We start from the raw sequence: 17,270 nt of genomic DNA on the forward strand, positions 1-17,270 counted from the left end.
TCGGAAGCAGTGAACTTAATTTTCTCAGCTCGTTGTAGTGTTGTACGTCACCACATTCTTGGCCGTCAAAAGTTCCAAGAACTTTTGTGTGACCGTGTGTATGTAAGCCAAGCTTAAGCGGAATTCCATCAGAAAAACCATCCAAGTTTTTTCCGACAGAAAATCCGCTCATGTGTACAGGGCATTATGCATTCTCTGCAGTAAGGTAAAAAACCTTCTGCTAGCAGCACCACCCACAGCCCCCCTAAATACTTACTGGAGCTGCAGTGTATTGAAATAAATATAGATAGTCTTATATATATATATACAGTGCCTTGCGAAAGTATTCGCCCCCTTGAACTTTTCAACCTTTTGCCACATTTCAGGCTTCAAACATAAAGATATAACATTTTAATTTTTTGTGAAGAATCACCAACAAGTGGGACACAATTGTGAAGTGGAACGAAATCTATTGGATATTTTAAACTTTTTTAGTAAATAAAAAACTGAAAAGTGGTGCATGCAAAATTATTTGGCCCCTTTACTTTCAGTGCAGCAAACTCACTCCAGAAGTTCAGCGAGGATCTCTGAATGATCCAATGTTGTCCTAAATGACTGATGGTGATAAATAGAATCCACCTGTGTGTAATCAAGTCTCTGTATAAATGCACCTGCTCTGTGATTGTCTCAGGGTTCTGTTGAAAGCGCAGAGAGCATCATGAAGACCAAGGAACACACCAGGCAGGTCCGTAATACTGTTGTGGAGAAGTTTAAAGCCGGATTTGGATACAAAAAGATTTCCCAAGCTTTAAACATCCCAAGGAGCACTGTGCAAGCGATCATTTTGAAATGGAAGGAGTATCAGACCACTGCAAAGACCTGGCCGTCCCTCTAAACTTTCAGCTCAGACAAGGAGAAGACTGATCAGAGATGCAGCCAAGAGGCCCATGATCACTCTGGATGAACTGCAGAGAACTACAGCTGAGGTGGGAGAGTCTGTCCATAGGACAACAATCAGTCGTACACTGCACAAATCTGGCCTTTATGGAAGAGCGGCAAGAAGAAAGCCATTTCTCAAAGATATCCATAAAAAGTCTCGTCTAAAGTTTGCCACAAGCCATCTGGGAGACACACCAAACATGTGGAAGAAGGTGCTCTGGTCAGATGAAACCAAAATTGAACTTTTTGCCCACAATGCAAAACGATATGTTTGGCGTAAAAGCAACAAAGCTCATCACCCTCAACACACCATCCCCACTGTCAAACATGGTGGTGGCAGCATAATGGTTTGGGCCTGCTTTTCTTCAGCAGGGACAGGGAAGATGGTTAAAATTGAGGGGAAGATGGATGCAGCCAAATACAGGACCATTCTGGATGAAAACCTGTTGGAGTCTGTAAAAGACCTGAAACTGGGATGGAGATTTATCTTCCAACAAGACAATGATCCCAAACATACAGCAAAATCTACAAAGGAATGGTTCACAAATAAACGTATCCAGGTGTTAGAATGGCCAAGTCAAAGTCCAGACCTGAATCCATTCGAGAATCTGTGGAAAACTGCTGTTCCAACCTCACTGAGCTCGAGCTGTTTTGCAAGGAAGAATGGGCAAGAATTTCAGTCTCTCGATGTGCAAAACTGATAGAGACATACCCCAAGCGACTTGCAGCTGTAATCGCAGCAAAAGGTGGCTCTACAAAGTATTAACGCAAGGGGGTCGAATAATTTTGCACGCCCCACTTTTCATTTTTTTATTAGTTAAAAAAGTTTCAAAAATCCAATAGATTTCGTTCCACTTCACAATTGTGTCCCACTTGTTGGTGATTCTTCACAAAAAATTTTTTTTTATATCTTTATGTTTGAAGCCTGAAATGTGGCAAAAGGTTGAAAAGTTCAAGGGGGCCGAATACTTCCGCAAAGGCACTATATATATATATATATATATATATATATATATATATATATATATATATTCTACTATGTAACTCATGCACAGATGCGGATTGTCACTTGCCAACAGATGCAGATTGTCACTTGCCATGTCACCTGTCACTTGTTGCCGATTTTCACTTGCTGTGTCACTTTTCTGCCAAGGTGAGGATTGTCTCTTGCTGTGTTCCAGAGTCAGGCAGCAGAGAGATGATGTAATCTCTCTGCTGCCCATGGCTGCCTGCACGGTGAGGGCGGAACTGCAGGGATACAGGCCGCAGTGATAGATGATGTCATCTCTCTTCTCCCCCGCCCACCGGTTCGCTGATTGGCCAGCCACCCTCTTACCCACTGAGCCACCCAGCTGCCCAGCTCGCCTGCTCTCACCCACCCAGCCGCCCGCCTGCTCGCAGAGCCACCCGCTCTTTCACCCGCCCACCTGAGGTGCTCAGTTTCCCGGCACTCCCGCTCTCTCACCTGCCCGCGGAGCCTCCCACTTTCTCAGTCGCTCGCCCGCTCTCTCACCTGCCCAGCTGCCTGTTTGCTCTATCACCCACCTGCCGAGCCACTCAGTTGCCCAGCTAGCCCGCTCTCTTCCCCCCGTGGAGCTGCCGGCTCTCTCAGCCGCCCATTAACGCACCCGCATCTTTCTGGGGGGGGGGCAATTGCCCCGTTTCCATGCACCCGGTGAGAGGGCTATTCCCTCATTGCTGATATTGCTAGCAGGGACTGAGACACTGAGAGCAGAACACCAGGTGTACCCAATCCATACTGCACCTATACTGCACTCTATACCACAATTTTCCAAACCTAGACTGCACTTATTCCAACCTTATGCTACTGAACCTTTACCCCATCTGAACCACTTCTATCTTGTACCTGTGCTGTGACTATACCATACCTATACTGTATCTATACTGCATGTAGGTTAACTGGGACTGTTAAATGCACCAACGCTCTCGAGGGGCCCCAACAATAGCCAGCAGAAGAACATCACAAAGGACTTCCCCTCCTATTACAAATATTCTGCAAGCCCCCCCCTTTTCCCCCCCTTTTTTTTAGACAGTGCATACCCAGTCGTTCAAGGATTAGCATTGCTGCCATAAATGCAGTTTTGTGTAATTCGGTAGATTAAACTTTACTACTGCTTACTGCAGCACTTGATTTGGCCTTGCTACTGTTTATGCTGATCCGGATGCCAAATTTCATATTATGCCTAGTCCCTACTGTAAATCACTTTGTATGCTAAATTGTGTTGTTACCATTATTAATTCATTTTATGCTTACCTAGTTTATCAACCATACAGTATTAGGTGGCAATATATTAAGTTTGCCTTTACTATCTGGTCTTCTTTAATATAGCAATACTATTGGCTACTAAGTATTACTTTCAGTGAATTCCTGTGATATGCTATGTTTGTACACTCAACCTGGTGTGTCAGAGGGGCTGAGGTTCTTGAGAAGGTCAAGGCAAAGACCTTCATCCTATACAGCCGCTCCTAGAGGGGTAGTGCTACATAAGGAACAAAATCAAGTTTCCTTTTTTCCCTTTTCCTACTTTTGTAAGTTCCTTGTCATTCTCACAAACAAAGTTTTAATGTGTTCGCTCCCAGACAGCAATACTCAATATATGTTTTTTATCTTTTCTTTGCTCTATCCAAAACTCGAAAAAAAAAGATTTTTACCTTTCTCTATTTTAAAGGCTTATCATTCACAAAGGACTGTTAGGGATTACTGCCAAGTTACAGGACACTGCTAGAGACTACAGCTGTGCTTTAAAAACCTGAGACACAGATGTCACATTTTAGCTTCAAGGAGAAGTGTGGGAATGTAAAAAAACAAGCAAACATACTGGCCTCCCCTGCAGCTGTCCCCGTCAACTCTAAGCCAGAGAACTGAGTGATCACATCACCACTGATTGCTCAGTTCTAAGCGCCCTTCTAGCTGAAAGAGGTGGCTGTCAGTCACTGCCCTTTGCTCTGCACCTCCAGCACTTTCAGGGGGTGGGAGTGGGTGGCTCAGTCTCTCAGTGGAATGCTTAGAGGCTGGGCTAGCTGCTGGGCAGGCATCTGGGTTGAATTATGACAATATTCCAGAGTCTAGAGCGGTTTTGTTATGTCGAACAACACCAAGTTTTTAGCCTGCTGTTGACTGATTCTGGGTCACTAGAGAGCACAGGTAAGTGCATTACTGTGACCCAAAAGAAAAGTATAGCCAAAAAAGCTTTGGCTTTACATCGCTCTTAATACATGAACAAACATGCATAATAAATATGAACTGTATAAACATAAAATTGACTGTTGGCTGGCTAACAGCAGTAATGTACCAGAGCTATATTACTCCAGTGTAACATGTCATGCCATATGGTTATCGGACACTAGGAAGAACTACTTTCACTTAGGAAAAAGATTAACAGAATTTTGAAAATGCTTTACATATCGCTAGAAAACCCTACCTATTTGTGACAATTAATACAAGCCACACTTTTATCTTATTTTCTCTTTGCAATCATTCTTTGCAAGACATAGCAGCAGCTTTAATAGAATCTCAATGTCAGTAAATTTCTTCATGACAAAATGCACCCCTACATACAAAATATGAAACCCACAATTAGATGTTCACTGGCTGCATTACCTCTCTGGCATATTATTTCACTGCAGTTTACTGAGTCATTTGCAGTTATTTTGGAGTGCAAACATAAACATACATATGCAGGTTATTGTACTTATGCTTTGTACGTATCTAGAATGTGTGATACAATGGCTGGCATTAACTGTAAGATAAACACCTAGGTGACGGAAGCCAATTTTTAAATCCACCCAGATAGATCTGTAGTGAGTCATTCCTTATAATTAATTAAATAGGTGTGCACAATGCATAAAAAAATGGAGAAAAATAGAGGCACTGGATAAGGTTATAAATTGGGATGTAAATCCCTGTCACTGTCTGGACTTTCATTATTTGAAGTAACATCTACTCATAAAGATGAGGTCAAAATTACCCAAAGACCACCGTGCAATTATTAATGAAGGAGAAGAAAATGAGATGGTGAGTTTATTTCCCACTTTGTTTACATTTTGACGCAAGTTAATTAGTTATTATTTATTAATATTTGAAAGGGAACTAATTTGAAGAGCTAGAAATGCAATTGCAAGAAACATGCAGTAATGTTTCTCTTAGCACTATTCATTTTTAAATGAAACGATAAATAAAAAAATGGTGGTAAATAAAAAAAAACAAAGCTACATAGTGAATATAGGATTTTAAATATTTAAAGATGATTACAAATATGATTGGATAGGGACTGGTACATATACCTTTATTACTCTTAAAAATGCACTAAAATATATGCTTGTTAAAATATATGAATGCCTTTCCCCTGGCAACTTTACATAAGCAGGTAATGTACAAACTAAATATCTTAGACTGACTAAACAGAAAGTGAAGATGTAGAAGTTGTCATTTAAATAAACCATAATAGCATATTACATGCTCGGATTCAATGTATAACTGTCTGTAAATTCTGACCAATCTATTTCTCTGTAATCTAATAATAGGCTACCTAGTATAATCCCAAGTGTTGCATAGTTGATTGCAGAAAAAATTTAAAATTGGAAGCAAAGTAGGACTAAAGAAAAAGCTGCTTCTGCCTATCAAGAAATGATTTAGTGCGTCCAAATTCACATCTACTCAATTCCTCCACTTAATGAGGATGGCTATCCTCTTGGCCTCACTGTGGCCATTAATGAAAAAATGAAGATTGGTCATGTATTGACTGCTGTCAAATAGGACACTGAGCAAATTATTACTGAATATTTTTTTAATTATTATTTAAGGTACTTATATAGCACCATCAATTTACATATATATTGTACATTCACGTTAGTCCCTACCCTCAAGGAGTTTATAATCTAAGGTCCCTTAACTCACATTCATACACTAGGACCACACTTTACCTACCAGCATGTCTTTGGAGTGTGGGAGGAAACTGGAGTAAACCCACACAGGCACAGGGAGAACATGAAAACTTCAGGAAAGTAGTGTCATGGTTCGGATTTGAACCAGCAACCCGTTCTACTGCTAGATGAGAGTGCTGCCCACTACACCACTGTGCCATCCAACTTTTCTTTATGCCTTTTCTGGCCCGCTGTAGACACATGCTATTGCACACAACAGCAGGACTGAAAGCAGAGCCAAATGAGAGGACAACTGAAAGTCATTGAAATGTGAAGCATGCAGCTATTTTTTTTTCTCTTTACAAAAACTCTTCTGTACAACAGATCTGGTCAAATGAAAGCTCTGTGTATCACTCATTGTGCATCAAATATTGCGGCAAAAAATCTAAGAATCCAACTATATGAAGCATTGAGCGCTGATTACATCCAAAAAAACAAATCATTTGTTGATTAGCTTTTTATATTAATCTGTACTTCATATTATCAAAATATTAAATAGTTTTATCTCAATATATCATTTTGCATACTGCAAATAACAATATTTCCTATAAATGACAAATGACACATTTATAAAATATATAAATATATACAAATGTATATGTATTTCTCTTGCATTGTGTGTGCACATATCCATAATAATGATATTTAAATAATAAAGACTACACTACTGTTATGAAAAAAAAAGTTTATTCCATATTACAGAAACCATATAATGGTAGCATGGGGTACATGTAATGCAGAGGAGATAGGCAAGTTTTAGATGGGGTATTTAGCCTGTAGGAGACAATGTAACTTTTTCCCTTGCAGAAGTGATTAGAAATTACAGACGATTCTTTGACCAGTTCACTAGCCAGGGCCAGGCAATTTAAATCATCTTTTATATGCATTTAGGAAATTTAACAGATATTTTCTGCATTCTTTCGTTAATGCAGGTTAAAGTTGCTGTAAACCCTTACAGACCACTTTAACCTACAGGTAAGCATAGCTTAAGGATTACCTGTAGGTGATTGAAATATCTCCTAGACCTACACGGTCTAGGAGATATTTGCAAATCGCTGTAGGACGATTTCTTCTGCACATGCGCAGGAGTTAGAAAGGGCACGCATGAGCGGGAGTGACGTCACGCGACTCCGGCCAGTCACAGAGCCGGAGTTCGTGGCCCCAGAAAGAAGAGGGGTGAAGAATGGACGCTCGCTGCTAGTGAGGAAGACGGGAACATTGTGGGCTTCTCCTGCAGGTAACTGTCACATAATGGGCTACTATGCGATGCATAGTAGCCCATTATGCTTTACCTTTGCAGGGAAACAAAGAGGAAGTAAAACCCATCAGGGTTTACTTGCTCTTTAAGAGTAAAATTAAAGGCACAATTTTTTTTCTTTTTAAATAATAAACATTATACTTACCTGCTCTGTGTAATGGTTTTGCACAGAGCAGCTCTGATCCTCCTCTTCTCAGGTCCCACTCCAGCACCCCTGGCTCCTTCCCCATGCTGAGTACGGATGAGCCAAACACCCCCCGGTTATTTTCGCACCAGAACCTGCGAACGGACCGAACATTTGCATGAACTTTAGAACCCCATTAACCTCCCTGGCGGTATGATTCGTTCTGGTTTTAGGTGCTGAAAGCGGTACAATTATTTTGCATGGAAATTTGGCGTTTTATATTATAGTCCTATAGTCCTCTTAAATCTGTTCAAACCAGAGTCTAGCAGACATTCCGGGTATGATAAAGTTTATAATATAATAAATAAAAATAAAAATTATTCAATAATGTAATCAAATCCTAAAACACTGAAAAAGGGACACTTCTGGTTGCTATGTACAATCTCCAAATTCCAGCCAAAAAAACTGGAGTTAGTACTTACCGGTAACTCCTTTTCCGGTGGTCTTCCAGGACAGCCCTTGAGAGAGATGTAGCTCCTCCCATCGACACAGGAAACACATTGCCACAGTTCAAAAGGCGGTCCCTCAGGTCCCTGGTCAGTCATTCACCAAGAACCGAAGGATGGAACTGAAAAACATATAAACCATAACAGGTAATAACATTAGTACATCACTACAATCAAATAAAGGGTGGGAATCGTGCTGTCCTGGAAGACCACCGGAAAAGGAGTTACCAGTAAGTACTAACTCCAGTTTTCCCAAGTGTTCTTCCAGGACAGCCCTTGAGAGGATCCCCAAGTACTTACCAGATTAGGGGGGGACCACGGCCTGGAGGACTTTCCTCCCAAAGGCCTGATCCTGACTAGACATTAAGTCCAGTCGGTAATGCCTTGTAAAGGTGGAAAAGCTTGACCATGTGGCTGCTTTACATACCTGCTCCGGGGTGGCACCAGCTCTTTCTGCCCAGGATGCAGACAACGCTCTTGTGGAGTGAGCTTTAACACCCTCAGGAGGATCTCTATTCAAGGCCTTATACCCCTCTGCTATAGCTAGCCTAATCCATCAAGCTATGGTTACTTTTGAAGCTTTCTGTCCCCTACGCTGTCCGGAAAAAAGGACAAAAAGGGAGTCTGAGATTCTGAATGGATTTGTTATTTTAAGATATTCTAGAATACACCTCCTCACATCCAATAAATGAAAACGTTCCTCTTTCTCATTTGCTGCATTTTGACAAAATGAAGGGAGGACAATATCTTGGGACCTATGGAAGCTAGATGCTACCTTTGGTAAGAACCCAGGGTCTGTCTTTAGTATGACTCTGTCTTCTAGGATCTGTAGGAATGGTTCCCTGATGGAAAGTGCTTGGATTTCACTGACCCTACGGGCTGAAGTGATTGCCACCAGGAGAACTGTCTTAAAGGTAATAAGCCTTAGGGAGGCCTCTGAGATAGGCTCAAAGGGTGACCCCAAGAAAGCTTTTAGCACAACTGCTAAATCCCAGGATGGGACTTTTGTGATTCTGACTGGCTTACGTCTAGCGACTGCCTTACAGAATCTAGCGACAAAAGGATTTTCCTGTAAGCGTTCATCTAGGTATACACTTAAGGCAGCTATCTGTACCTTAATAGTACTTAGGGTTAAACCCTTGTTTACACCTTCCTGTAAAAACTGTAGAATATTAGCCGTATTTATGTCACGGCTATTCAGCCAGCTATTGAATTTTTTCCAGACTTTTTTGTAAATAGCTCTCGTGACTGGTTTGCGACTCTGTAGTAAGGTCGCAATTACCTCGTCTGACAGGCCCTTACTCCTTAAGATTTCCTCCTCAGTAACCACGCTGACAGCTTCAGTGTGGCGACCTGCGGATGGTAAAGAGGTCCCTGCGACAGGAGGTCCTGTCTGTAGGGAAGTCTTAGAGGTGGACAATCTGTCAATTGTAGCAACGTTGTGAACCACGGTCTCCTGGGCCAAAAAGGTGCTACTAGAATCAAACAGGTTTTCTCCTTGAGGAATCTTGCTAGGACCCTCGGAATGAGATGAAGAGGGGGAAATGCATACGCCAGACTGAAAGTCCATGGAGTTTGCAAGGCATCTACCGCCAGGGGTTGATCTCCTGGGTTTAGCGAGAAAAAATTGGGAACCTTTGCATTTTTCTTGCTCGCAAAAAGGTCTACCTCTGGTTCTCCCCAGTGAGCTGTTATGAGATTGAATGCCTCTGGGTGTAAGGACCATTCTTGGTTCGAAATCCTCTGTCGACTCAAGAAGTCCACCTTGTTGTTCAGCTCCCCTTTCAGGTGAACTGCAGAAATGGATTCCAGATTGGCTTCTGCCCACTGGAGAATGCGTCTGGCTACCAACATCAAACGAGGACTTCTGGTTCCTCCTTGTTTGTTTATGTATGCTACAGCCGTCGTATTGTCTGAACGGACTTGTAGATGGTGACCCTGTATTGCGGGGTGGAAAGCTAGAACAGCTCTCAGGATTGCTGTTAGTTCTTTCCAATTGGAAGAGAAACATTTCTCCTCCGGGGTCCACTTGTCCTGGACCCAGCTTGAGCCTAGGTGGGCTCCCCAGCCCCAACTGCTCGCATCCGTTGTTAGTGTTGAAGTGATAGGAAGGACCCAATGAACCCCTTTGTTTAGGTTCTCCCTGTCCTTCCACCACCAGAGGGAGCGTTTTACCCTTGAGGGGATCGATACCTCCTCCTCCAGATCTCTGCCTTTTAATTGTTCTAACAGAAAACCCTGAAGTTCTCTTTGATGGAACCTGGCCCATTGTACGGCTGGAATGGCTGCCGTCATAAGACCTAAGACCGACATTACTTCCCTCACCGTACACTTGGGGCTGCATTGAAGAAAAGATATTCTCTGCCACAGATTCAAAATCTTTTCTTCCGGCAGTATAATTTTCTGATCTACAGACTTGATCCAGTACCCCAGATACAGGATCTCCTGTGTTGGGGTTGTCTTGGATTTCTCCTGACTGACAATCCACCCTAATCGACTCAGACTGAGTTGAGTCAATTCTAGGTCCTGAGAAAGACGACTCTCTGAGTGGGCTGTTAGGAGCAGATCGTCTAGGTAGGGGATAATTGAGACTGATTGAAGCCTCAGAGGAACTAAAGCCTCTCCGAGAACCTTGGTAAAGATTCTCGGAGAGGATGATAGACCGAAGGGAAGTGCTCTGCACTGAAAGTGGTAAACCTTTGTGTCTATCTGCACTGCCATCCGAAGGAATTTCTGGCATTCCTCCCTTATTGGAATGTGCAGATAAGCATCCCTTAGGTCCAGGGTTGCCATAAATGTCTCTTTCTGCAGGAGATTCTTTATGGAATAAATGGACTCCATCCGAAATCTCTTGTAACGGATGGAGCGATTCAGTGGACGGAGGTTCATAATTAGTCTGAATCTCCCTGACGGTTTTCTTACCACAAAGATGTGCGAGTAAAAACCGTCCCCTTGTTCCTGAATAGGGACTGGTGTCAATACTTCTTGATCTACCATTTCCCCTATTAGTAAAGGTAAGGCCCTGGCCTTTTCTGAGTGACTTGGAAGCTTTGTCACCAGAAACTTGGAAGGAGGGTTGCTGTGAAATTCCAGCGCATGACCCCTTTTTATTATATTTAAGACAAACTCGTTCGAGGTTGTCTCTTCCCATTGAGGAAGAAATTTGCTTAATCTTCCTCCCACAGGAACCCTGACGTCACTGGGGTTTGGGATCCTGATTGGGGCGGCTAAACAGTATGCCCCCTTTTTCTTTCCCTTTATGTCCCGACCAATGTTTTTTGGGGGTTGAACTCTTCTCTGGTTTAGAGGGTTCCTTAAAGGGACGAAAAATTTTTCTTTGAAAATTTTTCTTTTTTGCGGGAAAGGTTTTCTTTTTGTCCGCCGTCCTTTCTAAGGCGGAGTCTAATTCAGGCCCGAAGACTAAGTCTCCTGTAAAAGGGACGCTGCACAGGCGGGTTTTAGATGCCGTGTCTCCCCCCCAGGTTTTCATCCATACTGACCTCCTTGCTGCCACTGAAAGTGCTGCAGATTTAGCCGTAAATTTTACGGAGTCTGTGGAGGCGTCAGAGATGAAACTGGTGGCCTTAAAAAGCATAGGGAAGGATTTCAAAAGCTCCCCCCTAGGAGTGCCTGCCTTTAAGTGTTCTTGTAGTTGCGATAACCAGAACTCCAGGTTTCTAGCTACACAGGAAGTGGCTAGAGCTGGTTTTAAGCCTGCCATAGAGGCATCCCAGGCCCTCTTTAAGACAATGTCTGTTCTCCTGTCCATGGGATCTTTCAGGTGGCCCCTATCCTCAAAGGCCAGATCAGCCTGCTTTGAGATTTTGGACAGAGGGGCGTCTAGTTTTGGATTTTTATTCCAGACCGCCTCTGGGCTCTCATCAAAAGGGAACCTTCTCTTAAGGGATTTAGGAAAGAAAACCTTCTTGTCTGGTTCAGACCACTCCTTAAGGACAAGGTCAGAAAGCACCTTATGTATAGGAAAAACCCTTGCTTTCTTTTTCCCCAGAGCCTCATACATTTGATCATGTCTGGATAACTGAGTTTCTTCCTCCTCAATTTCCAGCGTATCATAGATAGCCCCCATTAGCTCATCTACTTCCTCGAGAGATAATCTATATTTTGAGGCTTTAGATGCTGCTTGATCCTCTTCCTGACCCGAGTCAGTGTCAGAAGATTCGGGGCTAATCAACGTGGGGCTAGGCTCCCTGACCATACGGGGCTCCCCTGAGCTGGGTGTTGTAAGGCATGGTGAGGATGAGATTATAGTTGTTTTACTCGTGGAGGCAGCTGCAGCTGATCCCACGTCAGTGATTAACTCCCGGAGGGACTTAAAGGTCGACGCCATTTCCTCTTTAAAGGAGCCCAAAAACTTTGCTAAAGGGGAATCTGCCTCAGATTTAAGCAAGCTTGCAATGCATTGCTTGCATAGGGCTTTGTTAGAGCCAGAGGACAACCTATTCCCACAATTAGGGCACTTTTTGCGTCCTGTCTTGTCTTCCCTTGGCATCTCTTTAGCCTGAAAATAAGAAGACAAAGGATTTCTTAGCGTCAGCACCATGTCCCTCTTAGAATCACCACTAACAAACAACCTCACTGTGAGTAAACCGCCACCGTGGGGCACTACAGGGCCCAGCCTACAAACACCACCACTCCACCAGAGTAATAGCATGCCCAGCAGCCTACCTGGGTTTGGCTGGTGCCTGTCTCCGCCGGAGTATCCTGGGGAATAGCCTCCATGGTCCCCCTCTGACGCTCCGAAATACCGCCGCTAATCCGGTATAGCTGGACGCTGGTCGGGCTTCACAGGCACAGCGCTGGCTCTCCCTCTCCTCCTTGTACCCTAGAGACCCGGAACCGGAAGTCTCGGCACGCAGTGATGACGCGGTTCCGCTGGAAGTGAACGCTCGGCGTCTCCGACCCCCTGCAACGAGGAGGGAAGATGGAAGGTTCCACTCACCACTCCTGGGGGAAACCGGCGTCATTCTGCCCCTGGCCACCTCGGCACTGGAAGGAGGAGGGTAACGGGTCTGCTCCGGTTCAGCTGGACGGTACCCGAGCCAAAGAAAAAAGGTATGGACCCAAACTGCAGCCATAAACCAGGACCCGGTCCCTTAGGCTTGCAGGTTCTCAGGCAGCCCCTGAGAGGGGCCTCCAGGTTCCTGGCAACATGTTCCTCCGACGGAGGAAACACAAATGACTGACCAGGGACCTGAGGGACCGCCTTTTGAACTGTGGCAATGTGTTTCCTGTGTCGATGGGAGGAGCTCCATCTCTCTCAAGGGCTGTCCTGGAAGAACACTTGGGAAAAACAGTATTTATAATATAAAAGTGCATGCAGGGCACTGCACAGACCACTAGGGACAAAGGGGTGTGTATTTTTTATACAGTACTGTAATCTGTAAGATTACAGTACTGTGTGTGTTTTGTGTACTTTTACTTTTTTGAATTTGGCGCCGATCTCCGCTCCCGTGCGCCGTAACGTCGCAGGGAACGGAGCTTGGCGGCATTCGGGCACTGTGTGAATCGAGCGGAGGACAGCTCGATCACAAAGCGCAGAGGACATTGCTGGATCCAAGGTAAGTAACTTTTCCGTGTCCTCCCTGTATCCAGCGATGCGATCCCGAGTCTGGCTCAGGGTTACCGCTTGTGGAACTAAAATCCCAACCCGAGCCAGACTCGGGATCACTGCTAGGAAGGTTAAAGTCTATGGGACTCGAACGTTCTAAATCAAAAGTGCTACTTTTAAAGGCTAATATGCAAGTTATTGTCACAAAAAGGGTTTGGGGACCTGGGTCCTGCCCCAGGGAACATGTATCAATGCAAAAAAAAGTTTTTTAAAAATGGCAGTTTTTTCAGGAGCACTGATTTTAATGACGCTTAAAGTGAAAAAAAAGTGGAATATTCCTTTAAATATCGTGCCTGGGGGTGTCTATAGTATACCTATGAAGTGGCACGTGTTTCCCATGTTTAGAACAGTCCTTGCACAAAATTACATTTTTAACGGAAAAAAAGTAATTTAAAACTGCTTGCGGTTTTAATGTAATGTCTGGTCCCGGCAATATGGATGAAAATCAGTGAGAAAAATGGCCCATTACCAGCCCCTTTGGGTCTTGAGTGGATATTAAGGGGAACCCCATACCCAAATTAAAAAAAGGAAAGGAGTGGGGCCCCCAGGCCCTATATACTCAGAACAGCAGTATACAGGCGGTACAAACAAGCCAGGGACTGCGTAGGTTTGTTGTTAAGTAGAATCTGTTTGTAATTTTGAACTGGTACATTTTTAAAGTGTAGCTCCAGTCAAAAAAATCTATTTTTAAGCTTTCTGGAAAACATAGGGAAGGGTTATCACCCCTGTAACATTTTTTTTTTGCTGTCTGTGAACCTCTTCAGAAGATTTCACCTCACTTTCTGTCCTAATGACGAATGTTTTTTGAAAATTTGTTTTTTTTTAGTAAAACAAGGATTGGAATAAAGCATCAGTGGAGAGGAGACACATTTTTCCCATATCAACTCTTAAAGGAGAGAATTTCCCTTCCTAGGGGTAGATTTCATCCCACATCCTGTTGTCTCCTTCTGTTTGCAAGTAGGAGATGTTTGTAAGTTGGATGTTTGAAAGTAGGGGCCTGCCCATATGCTCTGCAGAAATTTGGGCCTAAGGTGTTGGTGTTGCCACAACGCTGTAAGCCCTGAAAGTGACTCTTGGTGGGCGCTGAAACGCCCTGCTGTGAACTATTATATCAAGAATTGTAATTACATGCCATTGTTGAACAGTGGTAGAAAAATTGGGCCTTTGGTGGTGGTGGTGCTGGTGCCATAACAATGTAAGTCCTCACAGTTACTCTTGGTGGGCACTGGAACGGGCCCTGCTGTGAAATATTATATCAAAAATTGTAATTACATGCACCTGTTGAACAGGGGCACGAAAATTGGGCCTTAGGCACTGGTGCCACAACACTGCAACACCTCACAGAAACTCTAGTTGGAGAGCAGGAATGAGCCCTGCACTGGTGCTGGTGCCAAAACACTGCAACCACTCACAAATATTGTAGTTGAGCGCAGCAATGAACCCTCCTGCAAAATATTGCAACAAAAATTGTAATTACACTCCCCTGTTAAACAGGGGCTGAAAAATTGGGCCTTAGCCACTGGTGGCGGCGCCCAGAATCAAAAATGTTCTTACAAGCTATCAGCATGATCATTGAGGAGGAAGAGGATAGTCACTCAACATAACAGCATAGTCACTCAGCATCAGCATAGGCAGTCTTGAAGGGATCTGACATTTCAAAAAAATAATTATTCGGTTACATCAGCATCAGGTGCTTGGTAGCTGGTGGTGATCCAAGACTGATTCATTTTTATGAAGGTCAGTCGATCAACCGAGTCGGTGGACAGGCGCACCCTGTGATCAGTTACAACGCCTCCAGCAGCACTGAATGTGCGTTCCGAAAGAACGCTGGATGCAGGACAGGCCAGTACTCAATTGCATACTGTGGGGTATGTACTAAACCCCCTCCGTTTTTTCCGCACTGTGATTGCCAAAGCATGAGGGTCATAGTGCATGCTTGGCCAATCATCAGCCAGCAATGCACTGCGATGCCGCAGTGAATTATGGGCCGTGACACGCCACTCGAGTTTGGCGCAAACGGCCCATATTGTTTGGAATTCGCCGAACGGATGAACAGCCGATATTCGAGTCGAAAATGAGTTTTTCTCGAGCACGAAGCTCATCCCTAATGCTGAGTGCCCCCATAATAAGCCGCTTGCTATGGGGGTACTCATACAAGCTCACTATCTATGAAACACATAGAGCATTGCTCATCCTTATCCCCGCTCCCTCTTCACTTCCTGTGATTGACGGCTGCAGCAACCAATGCTGTGTCTCAGCCAATGAGGAAAGTGAGACCCTGAAGAGCTTCTGCTCCCACGCACATCACTGGATTGAGATGGGGCTTGGGTAAGTATTGGGGAGAGGGGGGGTTCTGTAGGGGCAGCAGCACACAGAAGGTTTTTTATCTTCATGCATAGAATTCATGAAGGTTAAAAACCTTCAGCCCTTACAACCACTTTAAAGTGGAGCTCCACCCAAAAGGAGAAGCTCTGCTTGGCTGCCTCCTACCCCCTTTGCTGCCACATATGGCACCTTTTGGGGAAGAGCAGGTATCTGATTTTGACAGGTACCTGTTCCCAATTCTGGCTCAGTTAACAGCGGTGAAGTGAGCTAGAAGGTCAACCACCCCCTTCCCCCTGGCAGCTGATCCATTGACAGTGCAGAGCAATTCGCACATGCGCAGTAGGAAACCAGCTGTGAAACCAAAGGCTTTACTGCCAGGTTCCCTTAGCCAAGATGGTGGTGCCAGCACCCGAGAGCCAATACAAGAATCGGCTCAGTTGAGGACACCACTGGATGCCTAGACAGATAAGTGCCCTAGTAGTAAAAGCCAGCAGCTACAGTATTTGTAGCAGCTGACTTTTAATTATTTTTTTGTGTGGCGGGGAGGTGCAGCAACTCTGCGTCAACCAATTCAGCCCTGGAAGATTTGGCTGCTTGATGACCAGACAATTTTTTGCGATACGGCACTGAGCCACTTTAACTGACAATTGCGCAGTCATGCAACGCTGTACCCCAAAAAAATGTATGTCCTTTTTTTCCCCACAAATAGAGCTTGCTTTTGGTGGTATCTGATCACATTTTTTTTGTGCTATAAACAAAAGAAGAGCGACAATTTTGATAATAAATATCCCACATGTTTAAAAAACATATTTTTTTTCCTCAGTTTAGGCCGATATGTATTCTTCTAGATATTTTTGGCAAAAAAAATTGCAATAAGCGATTTATATATAATAAGGGATAGATTTATGGCATTTTTTTTTTACTAGTAATGGCGGCGATCTTCGATTTTGCGGCAGACAAATTGGACACTTTTGACACATTTTTGGGACCATTGACAATTATACAGAGATCGGTGCTATAAAATGCACTGATTACTGTATAAATGTCACTGGCAGGGAAGGGGTTAACACTAGGGGGCAAGCAAGGGGTTAACTGTGTTCCCTCCCTGTGTTCTAACTGTGGGGGGGTGGGACTGTCTAGGAGGAGAGAGAGATCGGTGTTTACACACACAGATTCCGGTTCTTGCTCTGTCACGAGCAATCGTGGGTGCCCGATGGTCATCCTTCCCACCGGGAACTCGCATCGGCTCCATGCACATGCTGCTAGCGTGTGCGCCCTTAGTGGTCAAAAGGTAAAGCGACGTAAAGTGACTTAGATTTGCCCAGCTGAGCCAACCTGCCACAGTAAAACTGCAGCAGGTGGTCCGGAAGTGGTTAACCACTTAAGCCCCGGATCATTTGGCTGGCCAAAGACCCAGAGCACTTTTTGCGATTCAGCACTCTGTCGCTTTAACTGACAATTGCGCGGTTGTGCGACGTGGCAAAATTTACATCCTTTTTTTCCCACAAATAGAGCTTTCTTGTGGTGGTATTTGATCACCTCTGCGTTTTTTATTTTTTGCACTTC

At 44.1% G+C, this 17,270-nt stretch overlaps 1 protein-coding gene across 1 annotated transcript in view; it reads left to right on the top strand.

Annotated features, from left to right (window-relative positions):
• Positions 1–4,802: 4,802 nt before the first annotated feature.
• LOC143988152 (putative cation-transporting ATPase 13A4) overlaps positions 4,803–17,270 on the top strand; it is a 156,517-nt gene continuing 144,049 nt past the window's right edge. The window contains exon 1 of the mRNA XM_077487481.1: positions 4,803–4,954. Within this exon, the coding sequence (XP_077343607.1) occupies positions 4,892–4,954 (63 nt within the window). The 5' untranslated portion in view covers positions 4,803–4,891. The remainder of the gene's footprint in view (positions 4,955–17,270) is intronic.

The sequence above is a fragment of the Lithobates pipiens genome, unplaced genomic scaffold, assembly GCF_037356315.1.
Source record: "Lithobates pipiens isolate NorthernLeopardFrog02 unplaced genomic scaffold, aLitPip1_a1.2 Scaffold_18, whole genome shotgun sequence".
NCBI lineage: Eukaryota > Metazoa > Chordata > Amphibia > Anura > Ranidae > Lithobates > Lithobates pipiens.